General features: G+C 38.0%; 1 protein-coding gene across 1 annotated transcript; it reads right to left on the bottom strand.

Annotated features, from left to right (window-relative positions):
* Positions 1-2,810: 2,810 nt before the first annotated feature.
* Positions 2,811-21,579, bottom strand: LOC124171654. The gene is made up of 3 exons (XM_046550877.1): positions 21,498-21,579; positions 9,226-9,380; positions 2,811-3,815 (listed from the first exon to the last, which is right to left on the bottom strand). Exon 3 carries the CDS (start codon positions 3,803-3,805, stop codon positions 3,137-3,139), a length of 669 nt encoding a protein of 222 aa, XP_046406833.1. The 5' UTR covers positions 3,806-3,815; positions 9,226-9,380; positions 21,498-21,579; the 3' UTR covers positions 2,811-3,136.
* Positions 21,580-21,868: the final 289 nt, after the last annotated feature.

Below are 21,868 nucleotides of genomic sequence, written 5' to 3'. Positions count from 1 at the left end.
CACCAACCGCTTATCCTGGTGGGTATTCCATGCCCCCACACACCCCGGTATATAGTTGCACCTATACCCCTACCAGCCTTAATTCCTAGCTGCGCCCCTGCTGGACAAGACCCATTAACCCTTTCTCAGTACCAGTCCACGGTCAACTTATTGCATTATAACTGCTTTCTAAGCAAATGCAACTTTTTATTTTCAATAATTTACTCTTGCATAAGAATAACTAATATTTTTAACCCTCCGCCAGTCGCGTCAAATTTTGAAATGCTTTTTGTCGCGTGGCGTCTCACAGACACCATTTTTTAATTGTTCAACAAAGTGCGTGAAAGTATAAATAACTGTTTTAGCTAAGATAAATCATTCATTGGATACCTTATTTCATGAATGGACAAGAAAATTATGCATAATAGTGATGGAGATATTTGTGTTAGTAAAAGACTGAATACTACATATTTTGACGTTTCTTACAGTTTTTCTTTCATTGAAATTATATCAGCATGTTTGATTTGAGCAGAAGATTCAAACATGTTCTTCACAGTACGGATTTAATTATAACCTAACAAATTATTTTGACTGCAGGGGGAATAATAGATTTTGTGACATTTTATACTGATAGAGCGTTCAGTTGAACTTGAAAAAAATATATCCTATCAAATTGGAAAGTTATAATTCAATACAACCAAAAAATTGTTATTTGTATGTTTACGGTTAATGTCATGTATCTACATGAATGTAATAAGCCACCATAAACGTATGTAGAAGAGGGGAAAGCGGTGTATTATACGCCAAAGTTCACTCAAATAATGTGAGAACCATAGTAGGTTATTCGCAATAGTAGTTTTCATCATGTGTTAGATTTATTGCAATAAAAAATCCAAATAAGACTCATATCTAAAATTCAATGCTTTACATACAAGTAGTTAGTTTAAATTATAAATGTATTTTAAAACTTTGCGATGAATATCACGAAGCTATTAGAATGTTACGTATTGTAACGCAAGCTCTCATGTGGCGTCTACAAGACTCCAAAAACCAAAATATCAAAATTAATTCTATAATTACAAAGTTCACGGAAAATAAAAATATTACCTAAGGGAATTTACAAAAGATATTAATATTACAAAAGATGTGAGTTATCTCTTACCTTCTTCAAATATATCTTAAAAGAGTCTTGCAAGGGTGACGAAGACATTATTGTAGCGTGGTTGTACGAGTTTAAGATACTGTTTCAGTTATTTTGAATTCGAAGATGATGTTAAACTGTAATTTCATGTAAATACATAGATGACTTGAGATATGTGATTTAAAAACTTCATGGAGCTTATGGAAAATTTATGTTTCCCATAACAAAAGAAATACAATATCTGCTCACAGGAATTTTGCATCTCATATGTACTAGTGGCGGATACAGAAAAAACTCAAGGGGGGACGCAGTAGATACCTTTAGATACTTTTACTTTTATCGTACATTGCCATCCTTTGATACAAAAAGGTTACAATTGTGATTTTGCAATGTTCGGCATGCCCCCCACATGTATTTGCCACTGATAAGTATTTCTTGAAAATAATTGCGTTGAGGTAGTAGTATCAGCGCAGTGTCTATGAGCAATATTTGGTAAACTGGAATTGATCGATCGATACATGAACAGCAAAAGTAGGACTTTATCTAATGTAATTCAAGCCTTTAATTGTACATTAGGTTGTCAACGTATTACGAGGGAAAGTAGAGTTATAGAGTATTATAAATAATGGTAGAAAATATGTCAACGTAAGGAGCCAAAATTTTGGTTGAACAATCGAAGTAACGAAAAATGGCTGCTTATGACTGTAGATTATTACCTGATAGTAGGTCTCCGGAACAGATGGTAGATGAAGTAGAAACGAAGTATTGCGGAAAATGATGGATAAAGGAAAAGGCAATGGAAAGTATTGACAGTTCATATAAGTTTGCGTGAAATGAAATAGACGGCTCCAGATGAATGAGAAGACAAATTTTTTTGGAGCTTCGTCATTCCCGATTTTTTCTAATAAGAATTCTAATTTTGAGAACGAGGCTGAAATAAAATGCATCGATCAATTATCTATCAGCACAAATACAGGTGTCGAGCAGAAAGCTACGTGTTATACGTGTAACGTAATTACGTATAAAACAATTATGTTGAGCTTACACAACGACCAAAAAGCAGTTGAACTGTATTAAGACGATGGACATTGCGTTTTGATTTTTCCTTCGGCAATATTCTGGAGGCTATATCTTTTCTCTAAATCTTCTTACAAGAGAATAATGGTGCGATTTTTTCTTCGTTATGGAGCAGTTGTCGAAATGGAAATCAACCACAGAACTATGAAATTAGATGAATTTGGAAATGGTCATTTCAAATGTTCCACCTAGACACTAAGTAAATGTTATCGCCGGAAAAATATCAATACGTGACATTCTTATTGTGTTCCACGAGCCATTGTAAAAATTGGAGATTTGTCTTATGACACTCTTATAAATTGACATTTTATTTAAAGATAGAAGAACTTCCGTGGGCTCAAATGGAATTTATTACCTATTCCCTGTGCATTAAAAAAGAATGTTCATAGATTAGAAAAGCAAGATAGGTCATACCATGAGAGACGCAGTTCTGTAAACAAACTAAAAAGTACTTATACAACGTAATCAGTTGATGGTATATTTGTGCTGTGAATGGATTGAAAGACGTTAAAAGAATGAAAATCATGATTTATTGAACTCAAACTGCTACAGAACATCTTAATCATATATATCTTCGCTAATTTTTTTTTAATAATAAGAGTTCTAATTTTGATTATGAGGCTGAAATTAAATGCATAAGTCTATTATTTATCAACACAAATACAGGTTATGAGCAGAAAAAATCGTGTTCAACGTATAATGTAATTACATATAAAATAATTAAGTTGAACTTCCGCAAAGAAAGATAAATATAGCTACACTAATATGACATTTATATGTAATACATTCAACAATGAACAACATTCTGAATTTTAACATGCGAGGATTGTCCATGTGAAAATGTTATTTTTTTAAACTGCATACAATCTAATTTAGTCTTTTTTTGACTCCTGTATTTTTGGCGAAACCTCTTTAGTAAGGCACCCATGGAGATGGCCACTATTTGTTCTCATAGCCATAATCGCGCAGCTTTTTCTCAATGATCGCCATTTTGGCATCCGCCCATTCCATAAGATCGTCATCTAGAACATGCTGATACTCCTGATACCAGACGAGCATTTTTTGCCAGAAAAAGAGGAAGATTTCAACGTTTGGGTTTCCGCTGCTGCTGCTATCACTCTCGTCCGGCACGCTGTCGTACTCGCTGGCTTGCAGATCCTCCACTGCCGCGTATATGTTGGACGAGTCGGAATGGTGGGAGGAGTTCCCCAGCGGAGGGCGCCCGGGTTGAAGCCTGGAGGCCATCGGGGCGAACGGGATATTCTGGTAGGCTGGAGTCAGGGTGGGCAGAGACCTAGCCGGGGTGATTTGCCTCTCGCGGACTGGGCCCCGGTACTCCGGAGGCGAGAATCGCTCGAAGCGGAGGGATGGGTAGGAGTCAGGCGAGAATGTTACGCGCGGTCTTGGCGGGTTGTATTCTTGCATGGGCATGGTTCTCAGCTGGTACAACGGGCGAGTCGGCTGACATGGAGGGCTCTCGGGAAGTCCCATGCGACGTGCGAAGGCGTACGGAGTGAAGTCGTGGCTCGCGTCCGAGTCGCCTTCGGAGCCGCTGGCGTTCGGGCAGCCGCAGCATTTGAAGAGCAGGCCCCTGAGCGTGGAGAACATGTCGTCACACCTGGGAACAAAGGACGAATTTAATGAGGAAATTCGGATCGTGCTGCTATTTGAAGCTATATTTTCCAAAAACGACCCTAAGGTAGTTGGCGGAAGCGAAGTCGCCCCGTGGGTAAAGGGTTGGGTTGATTTTGGTATGGTTGGCTTTTGAACTTGTTGAAACTAGCCAAGCCTAAAAATTACGTTTAGTTTCACAATTTAGTCGTAGTTTTTGGTGGCCTCAAAGGTACTAGAAGCCTAATTGAGCCATTGATAAAATACGAGACATTGTGGTATGAAAATGTGGAATCAATCCTCTATTTCTGCGTAGGGATTTGCAAGTGTCATAGTCCGAATTTGATGGGAAAATAAATTTTAATGATTTCATTTTCCACAAATATTGTACTCGAGTTCTTTCGAATTTGTTGAAAATAGCTTAGTGTGGAGATTCTATTTAGTTTTACAATTAAGTTTTACGAGAACGAACTCAAAGGCGTAATTTATCTCTTTGCATGCTCTAGCTAAAAATATGCGCTAACGGCTGGAAAAGACTGCCTACTTATCCTTACAGCCTTAGCTTGTACTTATGAATGCTCTCAAATCCTAATTCTCCATTTCCGTACTCCGTCGTTTGCATGTCATAAAATGAATTCGTTGCGGTGCACTTTTTATTTAATACTGTTATTTGTGTTGTTGATATGTCTGTGAATGCTTCGAGGAATCCTTATTTCCCCATTAATATTCCAAGAGCATTTGGAAGCACATTGGCTCCATATGAAAGACTGTGATTGTGTGATCACTCTTTCAAATCAGTTCCATGTATGAAAGTGTTGATTCCTTGATAATGTCCTGTAATATTCGCTGTGGCATTTTAGAAACAAAATTATCAGCTCCTTTGCTTGTTTATATAATTTTCATAAGTTGTCATGAGAAAATAAAATGAGTAGATATTTAGTCGTCCTATTCTACTTATGCTAGAGTTTTTAATATGATACGTTGATGTCATTCCCATTGACTTTATTAAATACCGTATTAAGTGACGTTAAATTGTCGCGGCGGATTTTTTCGGCTTTCGGTGCGATAAAAACGCCCTGAGCTCTAATTCTGGAATAGAAATTATTTAAATGTAGGCGGGAGTCTGGCTTTTATAGAGATTATCCTTGAGGTGGCGGGTATGGGAATGCCTGCGGGATAGAGGTGGTGGGAGGGCAATGAAATACGTTTCACAAACCAAGAGGTTAGAGGAAGAAAACAGCGAAAAAAATTCCTCGCCCTCAAAGTTAGGGGTTGGTGCAATAGGCTATTTCCTCATTCGCCGGGAGAAAATGCTAAAAAAAACATGGCCACGGAAAGGTGGGATATATGATAAGCGACAGAGAAGCAGCCGAATGATAACGATCATTAAACGCTGGAATATTGGAGGATATACAACCGGAGTGGAGATTTTTACTTACTGATATAGCAAGGGATAAAACGTGCGTAGTTTTCCTCACAGAGACGAAGGAGGAGGGAAGGAGTGACAAAAAACTTGAGAAGTACGTTCGCATATGGAGTGACGTCCCAAATATGCTAGAGCAGATGAATCGATTATGGAGAAAATGGAATGGATATAGTGCATAATGTATTGATGAATGGCTCATTTAGCTGGAAATGAAAAGTTTTGAATGGGAAGTAGTAATTATGGGCACTTATGTTAGAGAGAAGAAGCATTCTCGGCTGCACTTGGAGGCAAAATAGAAAACAATCTAGTAGGTAGGGAAATAATGATAATGGGTGATATGAATGGAAGAGTAGGAAAAAATTGGCATGTAAAGTTACAGGAGGGTGTGGTTACTTAATGAAAACGTTCAAGAAGTAAAATAATATGTAGCCAGTTTAATCTAACGGTTATCAATACCTTCTCCGAAAATAAGGATATTAGTAAATATATAAATATGGGTCCAAGGCACTGTACAGTAGGCCGGCCCTTATTTTTCAGAATTGAGAAAAGTTATGTTTACCTAGTCTCAAAATGGTCCAAATGAGGTTCATATTCACGTGTTAAAATTTGGTTACTTTAAAATGACGGCAACCCGTGCCCCAAGGGCCCTAAGTACTGAGGACCCTCAATTGAGATTTTTAGGGCCAAAAAAGAGGGGAGGGAGGGGGTGGAGGGGAAGTCTCCAGTACTTAAGTGGTGCGGGCCGTACCTCAGCGGCGCCGCGGTGCGGGGTAGCGCCCTGGGGGGTGGATTGCATTACGACGGACGATATCTCGTAAACGCTTAGAGTTAGGTCAAAAAAAAAACAGAAAAACGGCCCTGAAGCACTTTACTTTTACGTTTTACATAGAAATAGCTCTTTTTTGGCCCCAAAAATCTCAATTGAGGGTCCTCAGTACTTAGGGCCCTTGGGGCACGGGTTGCCGTTATTTTAAAGTAACCAAATTTTAACACGTGAATATGAACCTCATTTGGACCATTTTGAGACTAGGAAAACATAACTTTTCTCAATTCTGAAAAATAAGGGCCGGCCTACTGTACAGTTTCAACCAATAATCGACCACATAATCTTGAAACAAGAAAGCTGATTTAAGATACTGGATATTAGTGTGTACATGGGATAAGAGCAACTCGGTCTTTAAAAGCACGGAAACTTTCAAAAATGAGATACTTTTGGCCAGGAAGAGCACAAAATGGGTGAAAAATAAATAGAGATAATAAAGTCGGATTTCGAAGTAATGGAATTAATGAGGGATTTTTCTGCATATAAGGATGAGAGAGTAAGATCCTTATTTGCACAGAGGATAAACAGCGAAGTGGACGAAGTATTTGAATAAACGTCTAGAGAAAGATATTAATATATTAAAAATGTCATTGAAAAAGTGAGCTTAGAAGTCCTGGACGTGATAAAAACAAGAAACCTAACTGCATGGAATTGACCGAGGTAGCTGCGAAAAAAACTGAAGATAAGAATCAAACACACCAGCGATAGATAAACTCAAAATCAGGGGAACATTGGAAGGAATCACTACCTGATGGCCTGGTTCTACGGAACATTAACCCGCACGAGTTAATGTTTAAATGCATGAACGCGTGAATGAACGCAAAAATGCATCTAGTAAACACCCAAATTGTGCGGATGAATCTACAGAAAATAGATCCTGTATTAATTGGGTTCATGCAATCGTTCATTTTCTGTTCCGGTCCACCTACGTCATTAATGATTTAGACATTAGCTCGTACAGATAAATGTATTGTGTAATCATGCCATAAGGAGTAAGGCACGAGTGAAGGAAGCAATAAGGTTCCAAATTTACCACACCCCTTCACAACCTTCAAAAAAGTTTATCAAGGATGTTGCGTATGGCCGTTATCAGTAGCGTAACTATGAGGGGGGGTTAAGGGGATAGATCCCCCTAAAGCCTCTTAGAATATTATATTATCCTATTGTTTTTCCTGCTGTGATGAATTCCCACGGAATTACGGGTGAACCCCAAATTTTAAGTGACAAAATGATGTAAAATGTATTTTCGGCCATGCCATTTTTTTTAAATTTCCCGTTGCATGGGGGGTTACTATTTAAAATATAAATGGACAAATGTCGATAAGAATTGACAAAAATTTGGACGCGTGGGCTTTTCTCTTTATGTTAATGAAATACATTCAAATATACTTCCCCTTACGACCAGGTCATAATTTCTCATAGGATCTTGAAGACAAGAATTATATTTGCAAGGCACTCATGGGCGAGTATAAGAAAGTTGCCCAAAAAATAAGCCCGAAGAAAATCCTGCACTTTAACTGCGGCAGTGGTGATGCATTGATTGACGGAAATAACAAGGAAAAAGTCTTCTATTTCAAGTCTTTAATGGTACAGACCGATGGATCCTCGAAATTACAGGTGGAGACCCGTATATAACAGAACATGAGGGTTATTGGAATGTTAAGCCCGATACTTTGGAGCAATAATATCAGAACAAGAACGAAAAAATGTATGTATTTGACCATAGCATAAACCGTAATTCTTTATGAAGCAGAAACTTGGACCATAGACGAGAGAGAAATAATAAATTATTAACCATAGAAATAAAATTTTGGTGAGGATATGCTGGAAAGTTTAGAACAGAAGGAATAAGAAATGGGGGAATAGTAAAAATCATGGATATTAGAGATGATATGGTGGAAATTCTGAAAGATAGAATTAGGACACGTCCAATAGGATGGTAGAGGAAATAATTACAAAGTTATTCTCAAATGGATATCGGGAAGCAGAAGAAAAAGAGGAAGACCGAAGGAGTCATGGTGGGAGGGATTGAGGAAAGAAATGGATAGGAGGGGGTTGGATGTGGGAGATGTATTTGATGGTGGAGATGGAAATTTTAATTTTGCGGACAATGCGAAGCACTTTTAACATCGGAAGATGGATATGCTGTTTGGTTCGGGAAAACTACTACTATGAGGTACGTCTTAGTAAAAAAAGGATATGACCCTAGATTTACCTTCTCGTTCAGGGATTTTTGTAACCTCTGGGCTTGCTTATAAAATTTTATGGAAATAATCATTTTTGGTGCATTTCAAATTTAAAAACTGGTATTTTCCACGAAAAATGTTTTTCAGGGACTCGAAAATCGAACATTACATGGTTGTGGCACTAGTTTCTGAAAAGATGGTTATTTTTTATGCCAGAAAATATTTTTTACATGAATATTTACTGTTACTTTTATTTTTAAATGGACGTAGAATAGTTCCACAAAATTCAGCTTAATCCGCTTTATTATGTATTTTTCTGCTGTGTAACGATTATATATAATGGTTACACAATGCTGTATTACATGAAAGTTTGATTAGTATTCTTAACATGGCGTGAAACATGAATTTGAGATAGTATAGCTTTTGTGGAATGGGCACTATCACTTTTTCTATCGTTATTTATTATCGTTCAAACCCTTGAAGGTAGCAAAGCACAATATATTACCGTATTTGTTACAATACTTTGCATTTTAATATTATTTGAAAATAAGCATATTTGGGCCCATTAATCACCCTCAAACTTGTGAATCATTACTTACACTAGTTGTATATACACTGGTTTGTAAGTTCAGCCGACATGATAAATTATACGTAAAAGTAGAGTCACTGACGATATTGCTGTCTTAAGGCCGTTTTACACGGTACACGGAATTGCGCAGTCTGACGTACGTGTGAAGGCGCAATCAAAATTGCGTCGTGTAAAGCGGTGAATTGCTAGAACACATGCGAGAATGCGTGGATGCGAGACGGCAAAATAGCCCCTGTTCTAATTTCGTTCATGCATTCGCGCAATTCCACGCCATTTTAGAAATTAATTCAGCTCTAACCTGCGCAATTACGTGTACCGTGTAGAACGGCCTTTAGAGGAGAACTCAAATACATAATCTCTCTTTTCCTTCAATGACTATTGGCATCACATTACCTGAGTCGTTCGATCTGGTTCACTTCCTCAGGATCTTAGAGAGTCGTCAGGATATAATGCTAGCCTCAGGAGCAAGATACTCAGAAGCTTGCAATTGAAGCTATCTAGGAAGAGACTCAGAAGGTAGTCTTCCAAGCCTTTTTCCAGAATGATTCCTGAAAGTTAATGAATTATACTATTATCGTAAGTGATAGAGGATTTTCTTTGTTCAATAATCGATACAACTCTTAATTCGATCGATACCAAATACGCTCTCATATTTCTTGGCATGCATGAAAAGGTTTAAAAATATATAATGTTATCTTGCAAGAAATTATCTCCTCATTTAAAGAATTGCATCAATACTTTAAAAAATTATCAATTTAAAAATTCTATATGTTATGCATTTCAATAATCAATTTCAAAATTCTAAACTCTTTACGTAATCCATAACTATCAATAATTTATGATTATGTATGGTGGAAATCTGAATTATGGCTGTTAGCTCTGAATGTATTGAAAACATTGATTTATCACCCCATTGATTTCTCATGTTCTTCCATTCTAATTTGAGCCCTTTGCACATTGTTATGCACAAGTCCTCTACAAATTGGAAGGTAGAAAAAATACCTTTATGAGCAACCTATCAAATATAATAGCAAGCCATATTCCCAAGTAAAATTTTCGAACGGTCTTTTATAATTCGAATGCAACCAGTCCATTATTTATCTGCAATAAATATGTCGCTGGTTATATGCGTACTGCATCTTGACTTTTCGCTCCCTATGTCTTCAACGGGTTCTTCTAATAAAACATAAGTGCTGCATTTTAAATTCATAATTTTCGAGTGAAAATATCAATTTCTAGCGGGTAATTATTTAATAATGGCAATGACTCACTCAATTGCTCACTATTTCGACCCATAGAATGATTTCAATATGCATGGGTAGAGTACATCCCAGACTAAGCCACAATCGTGTGAATTCAACGAGAAGATTTCAATCGGGGTTTCCAAAGGCTTTATCCCGGAATTACCCCAGCGACCCCACGGTATGGCATTTGAAGGGGCAATCGACAGATGAGATTATTTGCTCTATGAGGGAATGGTATGGAAGGAAGGGTGGAGAGAAACCCGTCGTCGGCATTTGCCTGCTCTTGACGAAAGGCGTCAAGGGGACTACGTCTTAACGTACCATCCGACGAAAGGAGTATAGCGCTGGAAATGTCCTCCACACACCATTGAAACAGGGACCGGGCTTTGAAAATTTTCCGCCACCGCCGGGATTTGAACCCGAGGCCACGGGGTGGGTAGCCGTCACTCTAGCCACCACACCAACGAGATCCCTACCAGCGGCCTTAAGATCAGTATATAGGAGCTCTAACTTTAACGTTACCAGGTTTCCATGTAGTGACATGAAAATTTAATATGTAATATTTTATTTCCTCAATCATTCCTGCTTGGCCAAAGTATATTGTACCCGATCGGAGAAAATGTATTTATTGCAACGGTCAGCCTGATCACCAATCAAGGAGAGAAATATCTTATAAAGACAACATCTTATAAAGAAGTCAACTCCTGTATGACGAGGGTTCCCTGTGCCTATAACCATTTTTTAGCTGAGGTTTTCGTGAACGTGAATCAAAATGAGGACTTATTTTTTCCATTCGAAAACATACCTGCCGCGGGCGGAAAAAATACCCAAAATTTTATTTCAATTCTTTTTTCTACTCCATGCATTGGAAAGTTTTCTTAATAATTTGGAAATAATTCTTGGTGCATCGAGCTTTTTTGTGACGGTCGAATAACGCGAAAAATGTATAAATAGGTCAAAAAACGAGAGTGAAAAACTTCCGCAGACAATAAAAGAAATTTTATAAACATCTGACTTGCATGAAGGGTCAGACATTTTTCTATAACTAATGAACAAATACATTAATGTTAGCATTGGCTGAGCATTTGTCCTTTCAAACTTCGAGAAGGTTTCTTAGTTTTTATATTTTCAGCGTATTTATTCATGTACTCCTGAGTTAATTGAACATGTTCTGTAGTTTCATGGTCTTCAATTGTTTGTTAAGGTTTGACACCCTCATTTTCACGTGGAGTTTTAAGAGCTCTGAAACTATCACTGATGTAAGTTAAATCGCATTATATCTTTTTTGTCTTCCATTGACTGCTCTACCGGGAAGGATTTGACTAATGAATTATCTAACATTCTGGAAAACACCGCCATTGGCCACCTCTTTGTCTTTTGGTAGAATAATGTGCTGCAGGGGATTTTTTCCATTTTTTTCCGACTCGCGTAATAAAATGCTATTATTTCTACTTATGCTAACTATATTGCTACTCACTCTACATATCATTGATTTAACCCAACCGGCCAATTTGTTTTGGGGGCATGACAAATGAAAGTCATACTGGCCGAGAATCCACTCGGTGAAGAGCCCACTATGTGAGCAATGGATGGCGAAAAATCATAAGGTATTTTGGATCGTATGAGCCACAGCGTTATCGAAATGGAGATTTAAAAGAAGTAGAGTAAACCTCTGCCTCGGTGTCACTGAATGGAACATTTTCCTGCCTGCGCCACCTAAGGAAAAAAAAACTACGGCAAATGTCTTCAATACTGGATTAAAACATTGCAGAAGCTAAAAGGCCAAAAACGGCATTCAATTATATTAAATCAAATTACTGAAACCATGACCTGCTATCCCTTTTGTACTTCTCACTTATCAGTTGAAGCTTAGTATGTTGTCCAATGCAGTATCAACATCAGCATACCTTCATCAAAAATCTTTGTTAATGTTTGTCTGTGGGCTCAACGTCCTTACCTAGCCAAACTATTCGATCTTTCATATTAGATTTCTCAGTCACGATTCTGTGCAGAATTGTACGAATCATCCTCTTTCGATCTCTGAATGACTTACTACAGTTATTTCTTCCGTGAAAAGATCTTTGCTTGATGAAATCACCTTTCACATCATCACTTCTATCATATTCTATACTCCCCACTTCACTATCATAAAAACCATTTCACGATAATATAGTCCTCTTCAATGCTGCTTTTCACTTTACTATGACCTTCTACCCTTCCCCTTCATCATTAGCAACAGCGCCCAAGAAAGAAGAAAAAAAATACCAAGAAAATGTGGAAGAAGAAGGCAGCCATAAATATAGGGTCGTGGAATGAGAGGACAATGATGAGGACGGTGAAGTTAGAAACTATCAAAAGGGAAATGGAGGATACATGTCTTAGGATTTAGCTAAGTTAGGTATAAGAATGGTGGGGACTATTGAAGTGATGGGTATAGGGTTATATATAGTAGTAGTGAGGAAAGTCAACAAGGGGTAGCTTTAGTGTTAAACGGAAAGATGGGTAAGCGAGTGGTAGGTATACACCAAGTGAACGATAGGATTCTGGCAGTAAAAATTGCGGCACAACTCAACAACCTTGTGTTGATTCAAGTTTACATGCCAACTACTGATCATAGGTTGGAAGAAGTAGATGAGGTGTATGAACAGCTCGAGGGAATAATTAGAGAAACTCCAGGTAAGAAAAATCTTTTGGTGATGGAGGACCGGAATGCCTTAGTCGGGGAAGGGAGGGATGGATACGAAATAGGAGAACTTGTATTGGGAATACAGAACGACAGAGGGTAGAGAGCAGCAGAATTTTGCAGGAGAAAAAAGTAATTTATCACAAACACGTGGTTCAATCATCACAAAGAGCAAAATAACTTAAGAAAAAGCCCATGAGATATGGGGAGATATTCGAAAGACTACATTATGGTAAGACAGAGGTTAAGAAATAGTGTGAAAAACACGCGCAGTTTCCCTACAGCGGATGCGGATTCAGTTCAAAAGCTTTTTCAGAAAGCGGATTCAGATCAATGCTTATGAAATGCAACTTAAGATTCAAAAGACTTATGAACATTAGAGAGGCAAGGAAATGGAATGTTTGAAGCTGTGAAGGGAACTATCAGGGTAGAATATTAGGAACTGATGGAAAATAGCATACGGAAGATTGAAAATACTTAGACTGTGGAGAGAGGGTGGGATAATATTAAAATTGGAATGGTCAAAGCGGCGGATATGTCAATTAGCTACGTTGCCAGTATAAGGATAAAGAAGCCGTGGATTACGGGGGAAATGGTAAAAGAAATGGAGGGGAGAAGGAAGTGGAAGAACGTGGGCATAGAGTTGGGAAAAATAATATAAAGGGAAATAAATAATCGATTACGGCGTGAAACTAAGAGGGCATGGGAGGCTTGGCGGAAAAGGAAGCGTGAGAAAATGGAGGAGTGTGAGAAGGGAGAAGAAATAGGCGCGTTTTACGCCAAGGTCGCTATCGGGCGGCAAAAGATCCATATAAAAAATGAGGGCTAAGGATGGCAGGATACTAACCGAGCGAGAAGAGGTTCACATCAGATGGATGGAATACGTGTAGGATCTGTATGACGGAAGAAACAGGCCGGAGATTTTAAATTTAGAGGAAGGAAGTGTAGTGGAGGCGGATAATTTTGGGCCCGGGATCTGAGACGCGGGAATTAAGAGAGCCCTTAGGGATATGAAGATTAAGAAAGCAGTGGGCGTGGACAATATTCCGTGTGAGCTGCTGAAGAATCTTAGGAGGCATGGTAAGAGAATACTTTTCAAGCTAGTACACAGGATCTATGAAGAGAGATTTTCCCGGAGGATTTCATGCAAATGGTTCTAATTCCGCTACCAAAGTAGAAAATAGCTGTAGAATGCGGACATTATAGGACTATTGGCCTAATATCGTACGCGGCGAAGGTAGTACTGAAGATTTTGAATAGGTGAATCTAAGGGAGGGAAAACTAGTATTTGGGCGAAGATCAGTTTAGTTTCAGAAAAGAAAAGGGAACTCGTATTGCAATAGCAGTAATGAGGTACCTGGTGGAGAGGAACCTAAAATATTACCAGGAAGTGTATGCCTTTTTTTAGTTGGAATGAAGGGGAGTAGACCTAATTTTGAACTGTTGACGGAAGAAAGGAGATGCTGTCAGAATGCTTGTTAGGTATTCCATGGCAACTTACGAAATCAGTAGAATACTTTGGTAACAATCACCTTCTACAATGTATTTACATACCTCTTCCGCAAAACGCGATTCTTCTTGTCGTAGTTTTTTAGAAGGACCAGGTTTATAATTCGGAATTTCAGAGAAAATTCAGAAGATTATGAGGTCTGATATGCATTGACATGTGACCTTTAGATATTCATGAATAATTTTTAAACATTTTTGCGTACATACTGCTCGCTAAGGTGGCGAAAGTAAAACTTTAATTTGAGATCCGCCAATGGTATCGCCATCTTTTCAATTTTTCGAGAAATTATGGAGGGAGGAGGCTCCTTGGTTCTTAATCCACCACTGATAACGCAGGCGGAAGTTATCCAAAATTTTGCATTATTTCCAAAATTATGCACTCAAAGGTTCTTCAAATTGTTAATTAGGGTTTTTGTGCAGAAAAAAACAGGCGAAGGATAGTCTATAATAGGACAGAACGGATTTGTGGACGTAACGAAACTTACATTTTGAAGATTTAATGCGCATTTTTTTCCAGAACCTTTTCATTTCTTTTGTGGCTGAAACTCATTTATTTGATGCCATGAACGCAAAAAATTGACAAGAAACCGACTGCCAAAAGAAAAACGCAGATTAAAGTTACACTCGATATGTGGGCACTCAATTTCTAGGAGTACGGGACATTAACCACTTATGCTTGTAATATTTTATGAAAAATATTTAAAGAACCATTAGCGCGACATTAAAAAATATAAATTATTTTACTTTGGGAGTGCCTTTCGTATCGACTGGATTAGCCCTTTTTTATTCCATGATGGAAACTATAGAACAATAAATAAATTAACTTCCCCCGTAATGAGTTCATAAATTTTTTCAACAAAAAGTTATTTATTCTTTTATTCGAACTACTACTTATGAATATTTAGCCACTTTTGGAATCATACCTCTGCTAATTTTCTAATTTAGGGACGTGGGCTCTGAGACCAACAGAAGTATTTACAACCTTTTTAGAGAGAAGTAAAATATGTATCTTATATAGGTGTGTGCAAAATCCTTAACGAAAATAGGAAAGCAAATAGAACAACGGAAAGGTTAAATATTTCAATTTGAGAATATTCTTAATTTTAAAACTCGCAGTGGTCTCTCAGACCACACGTCACCGGTTAACGCTTAATTCGGAAGAAAAATCAGCGAGCTAAATTTTAAAAATTTGTGTTAAACCTGTATTCATAGAAAAATGATCAAAAAAAAAAAAGCCTTTGCGAAAGTTATATTCCTTATTATGCGAGACAGACCCTAGTAGCCTTGGTTGCTCATTAAAAGGTGGAGTGCAATTAAAAAATACTGGGTACAAGAGTGAGAAAATATATGGAATTATGATAACTTTAATTCAGGAGCACTGAGAAAGAATACTGATATCGATAGAGTGAATAAATCAATTAAGTTAATTATATATTTTGAAGATTAATTTACCTCAGCTCCCAAAAAAATCGATACGCAATTACACCTATAATAAGGAGGCAAGATAACACAGATCACATTATTTAGCTGCCACTGCTAAATATTATTTCTATAACATTACAAAATATTATGAATTATGCTCCATAATAATTGACCTCACAACTTACGTCTGGAGTCTTACAAGTCAATCTTTCAATTTTATGGAAAAATTACGCATTGTATCCACGGAGGAAAATTCTGGATGACAAATTGTAGATTTAGCATGAACATTTGAAACTTATTTTTATTTCGCCATATCCTGAAAGGCATTCCTTTTGACATCACTTAAATGGAACACAGTTCATTTTACACTTGCGTTTTAAGTTCTCTGGTGGGGAAGGGGAAGTAAATGAATGCGATTAACGCCATTCCAAATCTACAAGGTTCCCTCAGAGGTAAATTCCAGATTTTGGCAACATTTGGCAAATCATAGTTTTTTTGCAAGTCAAAACCCTGATGCCAATTTACTTTAAATGCAGTTATTCATGTCATTGTAATAATGTAATTTTCACGTTCGACATAATCAAAACCTAAGAGAAATACATTTCCTAGCATATAAAGGAATTTCCTTTCGCCATGGATAATGAATTAAACGTAAATGCCTGCCCATTTGAAAAAGGAGCTAATTTTAACATTCAGTATGAAAAAAGCATAAATATATAACTTTAATACAATTTTCACCCTGTTATTCATAAACGTCCACTTGACATAATAGAAGGCTAACGGCAAGGTGACGTTCTTTCCACAACATATTTTTTATTGGCATTAGAATAAGCCATTAGACAGCCGTGAAAAATAGCTCAGGAGGAATGATTTTTAATATGATTATATAATTGATCGCATGTGTTGACGAGCTGGCGATGCTGTTAGAAAGTAGCCGATTAAACGGAGAAATATTCGTAGGTCTCTTTAAAGTAGCTGAAACTGTACGTTGGCATGTTAACGAGAAAAATTCAAGGGTATAAAGTCATCCAATAAATGACTTTGGAATAGGCCAAGACAAAGATAAATTATTCAACTTAAATGAGAAATCAGAGCGCTCTAAATGTTTGGGGAAAATGGGTACAAATGATAACTTAATTGAAACAAGGGTAGCAGCAGAAAATTGCGTATTCTATTCTTTGCAGAAAGTTTTAAAATAAAAAAAATGCTAGTTGAAACACAAAGAAAAATATCTATAAACCATCAGTCACTTATGGTTCGGAGGCATGGAAGCTGAGGGCAAGAAAAGTCTTTGTTATGTTGGGTAACAAACAATCTTCGGATGATCTATAAATTGACATTCGAATGAGAAATATGGAGGATTAAGAGGATTGAGGAATCACAGCAGATAGATTTCCTCGACGCGTGAAAAGAATGGGTGGGGAAAAATAGGTAAAAGTTTTGCGAAAGAATACCAAGGAGTAGAAGGGGTATAGAAAGACCAAGAGAAATATGGGTACCATGCTCCTGTGTTTTTTACTGATGGAATAAGTACATGTATCCTATGTCAGGAGGTAAGTTTTTTATGTTTTTAATGCAGAATTTTACTCCCAAATGAAAACTACTCTCCAAATTGTACCGTCACCCAGTTCTTCAGTGCTGGCATTTTTAAAAATATTTCTTTAAATTTACTCGTTGAAATAGATCAGAGCTGGGATAAGGAGTACCATGATTATTAGATATGGAAGTTATTTTAATACATCATTTTATGGTGAATCCAATAATGCATTCCAAAAGACTACGCTATCAGCGTATTATTATTGTCTCTCAAAAAGTATTGCTATGGATCATCGCAATAATATTATTGATAAATATAAAAATAATCTCAGGTGAAGCCTTCGGACGCCTCTAAGTTATACTTTCGAATTGCGAGACGGCTAAGGGTAATGGTCTGACCCCCAAGCTCTGAATCTGTGATTTTTCACACGCCTATGGCTCTGGCGCTCTATCTAGATCCAGACTAATGTTAGGGCTCAATCTCTCAACGAGTGATAGGAAAAGTACGATGGTGCCGCCACTGGAAATTTTTCTATGCTCATGTTTTATCGTTTTTACCTGAAATCAAAACAATATTCCATATACTAAATTTAATTAAGACATCCCATGTACTGAGGGACCGGTGGGAAAAATCTCTATACAACACGATAGGATTACTAAACAACTTCAATCGATGAAAAACAGTAAATCTCAGGGACCGGAGGGAATACACGCGCGTCTCCTCAAGGAGTTAAACGCACCTTACTTAGAGATAATTTTCAAGAAGTCACTATCTGAAGGAAAGTTACCACTTGACTCGAAAATTACAACCGTTACCGATATTCAAAAAGAGAATCAGGCATGAACCAGGCAACTATCGTACAATCTCACTAACATCGGTTATAGGCAAGATACCTGAGCATATCGTCGTTAGTAATATCTTGATTTTCTTGGACAGTCGTAACTTCCTCTATGGCTATCACCACGGATTACGAAAAGGTAGATCATGCGATACACTGCTCTTTCTTCACGACGGTCTCAAATCTTGTGAATCGAAAAGACAAGTTGACGCATTATTTCTAGAATTTTCGAAAGCTTTCGAAACGGTGCCTCACAACAAACTTTATACCAATTGCAGTTATGCGGATTAACAAAACAGTGGAAAACAGGTACGCGACTTTCTGAATGATCGCAAACAAAAAGCGGTTGACGGAATTAGCTCTGATGTAGTTACAGTGACATCAGGTGTTTCACAAGAAAGCGTAATTGGCCCCCTTATGTTCACTATATACATTAATGACCTCTGCTACCGAATTACTGGTAAAATGCGTTTATTTGCTGACCACGCTGTCATCTATCGCAAAATTAGTGATCACTTTGACTATGAAATTCTATCATCGGATGTAAACAAGTTTCATTTGAGGAGCCAAGAGTGGGGACTCGAACTTAATCCGAGCAAATGCATGTCGGTGCATTTTTTGTACAGTTCGTCCAACTATAACTATGTTTATGCTGTGGATGGTATTAACATAAAGGCAACAGACGAACTGAAGTACCTAGGAGCTGCGATAACCTCGAACCTCTCGAGGGGAACACATATGAGTGGGTGAAAAGCGAAGGGGTACAAGTATTTCTGCTTTTAAACAGAGTTAGGCACAGAAATTAGCGATAGGAAACAAACGAGATCAATTACATACTTAGTAGTGCATTTGATTTTCCACTCGATGTCTGCACAGAACAGAGACTCACTTGTAACCCTTGGCAACCACGTTTTTGTGCATTTCTTCTTACAATTAACTTTACCTAACTCTGTTGAGAAAAAAATCACTTGTACCCCTTGGCTTCTCACCCCCTCATTTATGAGAAATATTTGCGGCGTAGCCCTGAAGAAAGTAGGATTCGTCAAGCGTATCGTGGGATGATTTTCGGATGAGAAAGTAAAAGAAAGGTGCTATTTTGCGCTCGTTCGACTGCACCTTGAATATTTAGCGAAGATATGGGATCCGGTGCAGAAAGACTTAATTTGCGAACTGAATAAAATACAAAGGAAGGCCGCGCGGCTCGTCAAAAACTGCTACGGGCGTTACCCAGATGTTAGCAAATTTATTATTATATCCCTTAAAGGTATCACCGTGTTCCACCTGAGCAGCGTTACCCAGATGTTAGCAAATTAGGCCGGGAGCCGCTGGAAACTCGGAGGTTGCCCGCTAGGCTTAAAGTACTTGAAAAAGTGAGAATGGATATCTTAAAGAGCGACACTGAGAACATAAACTTAGAGCCCCACTACATTTCGAGATAAATTAAGAGAGACATTTGGCCGAACGGATAGATCTATGATTTCCTTTCCCCCCGAACTGTAAAGGAATTTGGTGAATGCTAGTCGTAATTTCGTTAGACCATTTCCTTTTTATGTGCAAATGGCTGGTGTCCCAACACTCCCTGCCACACGCCTTTTAGACGGCTCGCGGGGTAGTATGTAGATCTTAAGCTCCAAACTTCAACCGATGATACTTTCGCCTCAAATGTGGTACATTTTATTATATCCCTTAAAGGTATCACCGTGTTCCACCTGAGCAGCCGTTGAAAAATTCCATGACAAAAATCTCGGGGTAAATGGAACATATAGATTGCAGCTCTGGTTTAAATCAGGCTATTGGAAAACGAGGAAACCAACGTAGGTTAAAATATAAGTTATAAAGTTCACAAAATGGACCTAGTTCCGCTGTCTGTTTGAAATATTTATTTCAAAATAAAATTGAATGAATGAAAATGAAATTGAAAATATGTTTTGTTGATGGAAAAATTTGGAATGGAGTTTTGAGATCAGCGTACAAGTTATATAACCAGATAAAACCTACGTGTACCACAAATAATATTTTTTTTGAAATCCCTCAAAAACACCACTTAGTACTGGTAAGAAACCCCTGAAAAATAACGTTGCCAAAAATGAGGTGACAGTAAAATGTGGAATGTTTAAGCTAAGCCAATCACGAGAAATATCTTTGCGCAGAAAATATATTTAATTTTACAATGCACAAAATTACACCGTTACACGTTAAAAATATAAAAATCTTTTAGAAATATCCGTTGGTGGGGGAAACATTTAGAACAATTGGCAAAATAAATGACTAAAAAAGTGACAATGAAAAATATCAGTCTATGAAAGAAAATATCAGACCGAACTTCGGAGATAAGCATTGAAAGGATGCTTACCTCAAACCATCAAATACACTCACATATTTTAACAAGATGATATTTACATGTACCGTGCAATATAGTTTGCATAGGCTTCAAATCTATCGCCGAGCCCTGTCATTTTAACGCTCAGAAAATTACGTTGCGATAAAACTGGGTGATCGAAAAATTTGGAATGAATGTCGAGGTTGGCACACAATTAAAGTCCCATGTTCCAAAATCTTAGTTGATCAGTAAAATGTATAAAATCAAAAAGGTGAACGGCTGGGGTCCTAACACCCCCTGACAAACATTAGGAATTCCCTCATTCACTCCCGATGAAAGCACTGCGTGAATTAATTACTTATAAAACAATATTTAAGTATCCATCACTGCTGGAGGCCGCTACAAATATGTAATGGAAGTTACCATCATGATATGAGTAAAATCTGACAGGTGTCCTAACGTCCCCTGCCACACCTCCCCCGTTCACTTCCGATGAAAGCACTGAGTGAATAAATTAATAATAAAACAATACTTAAGTATCCACAACTTTGGAGACCGCGACATATATATAATGGAAGTAACCACTAATGTGTAAAATCTAACTGGGAAACAGCTGGTGTCCTAACACCCCCTGCCACACCTCCCCCGTTCACATGCGGTGAAAGCACTGTGTGAATAAATTAATTATACAACACTATTGAAGTATCCACCACTTTGGAGACCGCGACAAATATGTGATTGGAAGTAACCACTATGATATGAGTAAAATCTAACTGGTAAACAGCTGTTGTCCTAACACCCCCTGCCACACCTCCCCCGTTCACATGCGGTGAAAGAACTGTGTGAATAAATTAATTATACAACACTATTGAAGTATCCACCACTTTGGAGACCGCGACTAATATATAATGGAAGTAACCATCATGATATGAATAAAATCTGACTGGTGTCCTAACGTCCGCTGCCAAACCTCTCTGATTCACTTTCGATGAAAACACTGAGTGAATAAATTACATATGAAACCCTATTGAAGTATCCACCACTATAGAGACTGCGGAAAAAAATACATTGGAAGTCTCAATGGGGAGAAAGAAAAGTTTTGCAAAACTCACCGATTTGCGGCTGGATGCGGTCCGGCGGGTGTGTGGGGAAGGCGTCCCGGCGGGTGTGTGGGGAAGGGGTCCTCCTTGCTTGAGTGTCGAGGCGAGAATGGAGATGGAGGCGTGACTGTCTCGTTCCAAGGAGGCACGCTTATGAAAAGAAAACCTCCTCCACCCGTCAACCCCCTCTCCCAGCCCCTCTCCGCCCCTGGAGGCAGATTATCCAAATCCGCTGACGGCTAGTCCTCGCCATGGACCCAATAAACAAGCATCGCCTCGATAATAACAAACGTGTGGTGATAACACGGTCAGTGGAGATGTTAAGCACTAATTAAAATGGGAGTCTGCCTAGTGGGTGGAGGAGTGAACTAATGGCCGAAGGG

The sequence above is a fragment of the Ischnura elegans genome, chromosome X (assembly GCF_921293095.1).
Source record: "Ischnura elegans chromosome X, ioIscEleg1.1, whole genome shotgun sequence".
NCBI lineage: Eukaryota > Metazoa > Arthropoda > Insecta > Odonata > Coenagrionidae > Ischnura > Ischnura elegans.
The sequence above is the reverse complement of the archived record's forward strand: the minus strand, read 5'-3'. Positions and strand labels throughout refer to the sequence as shown.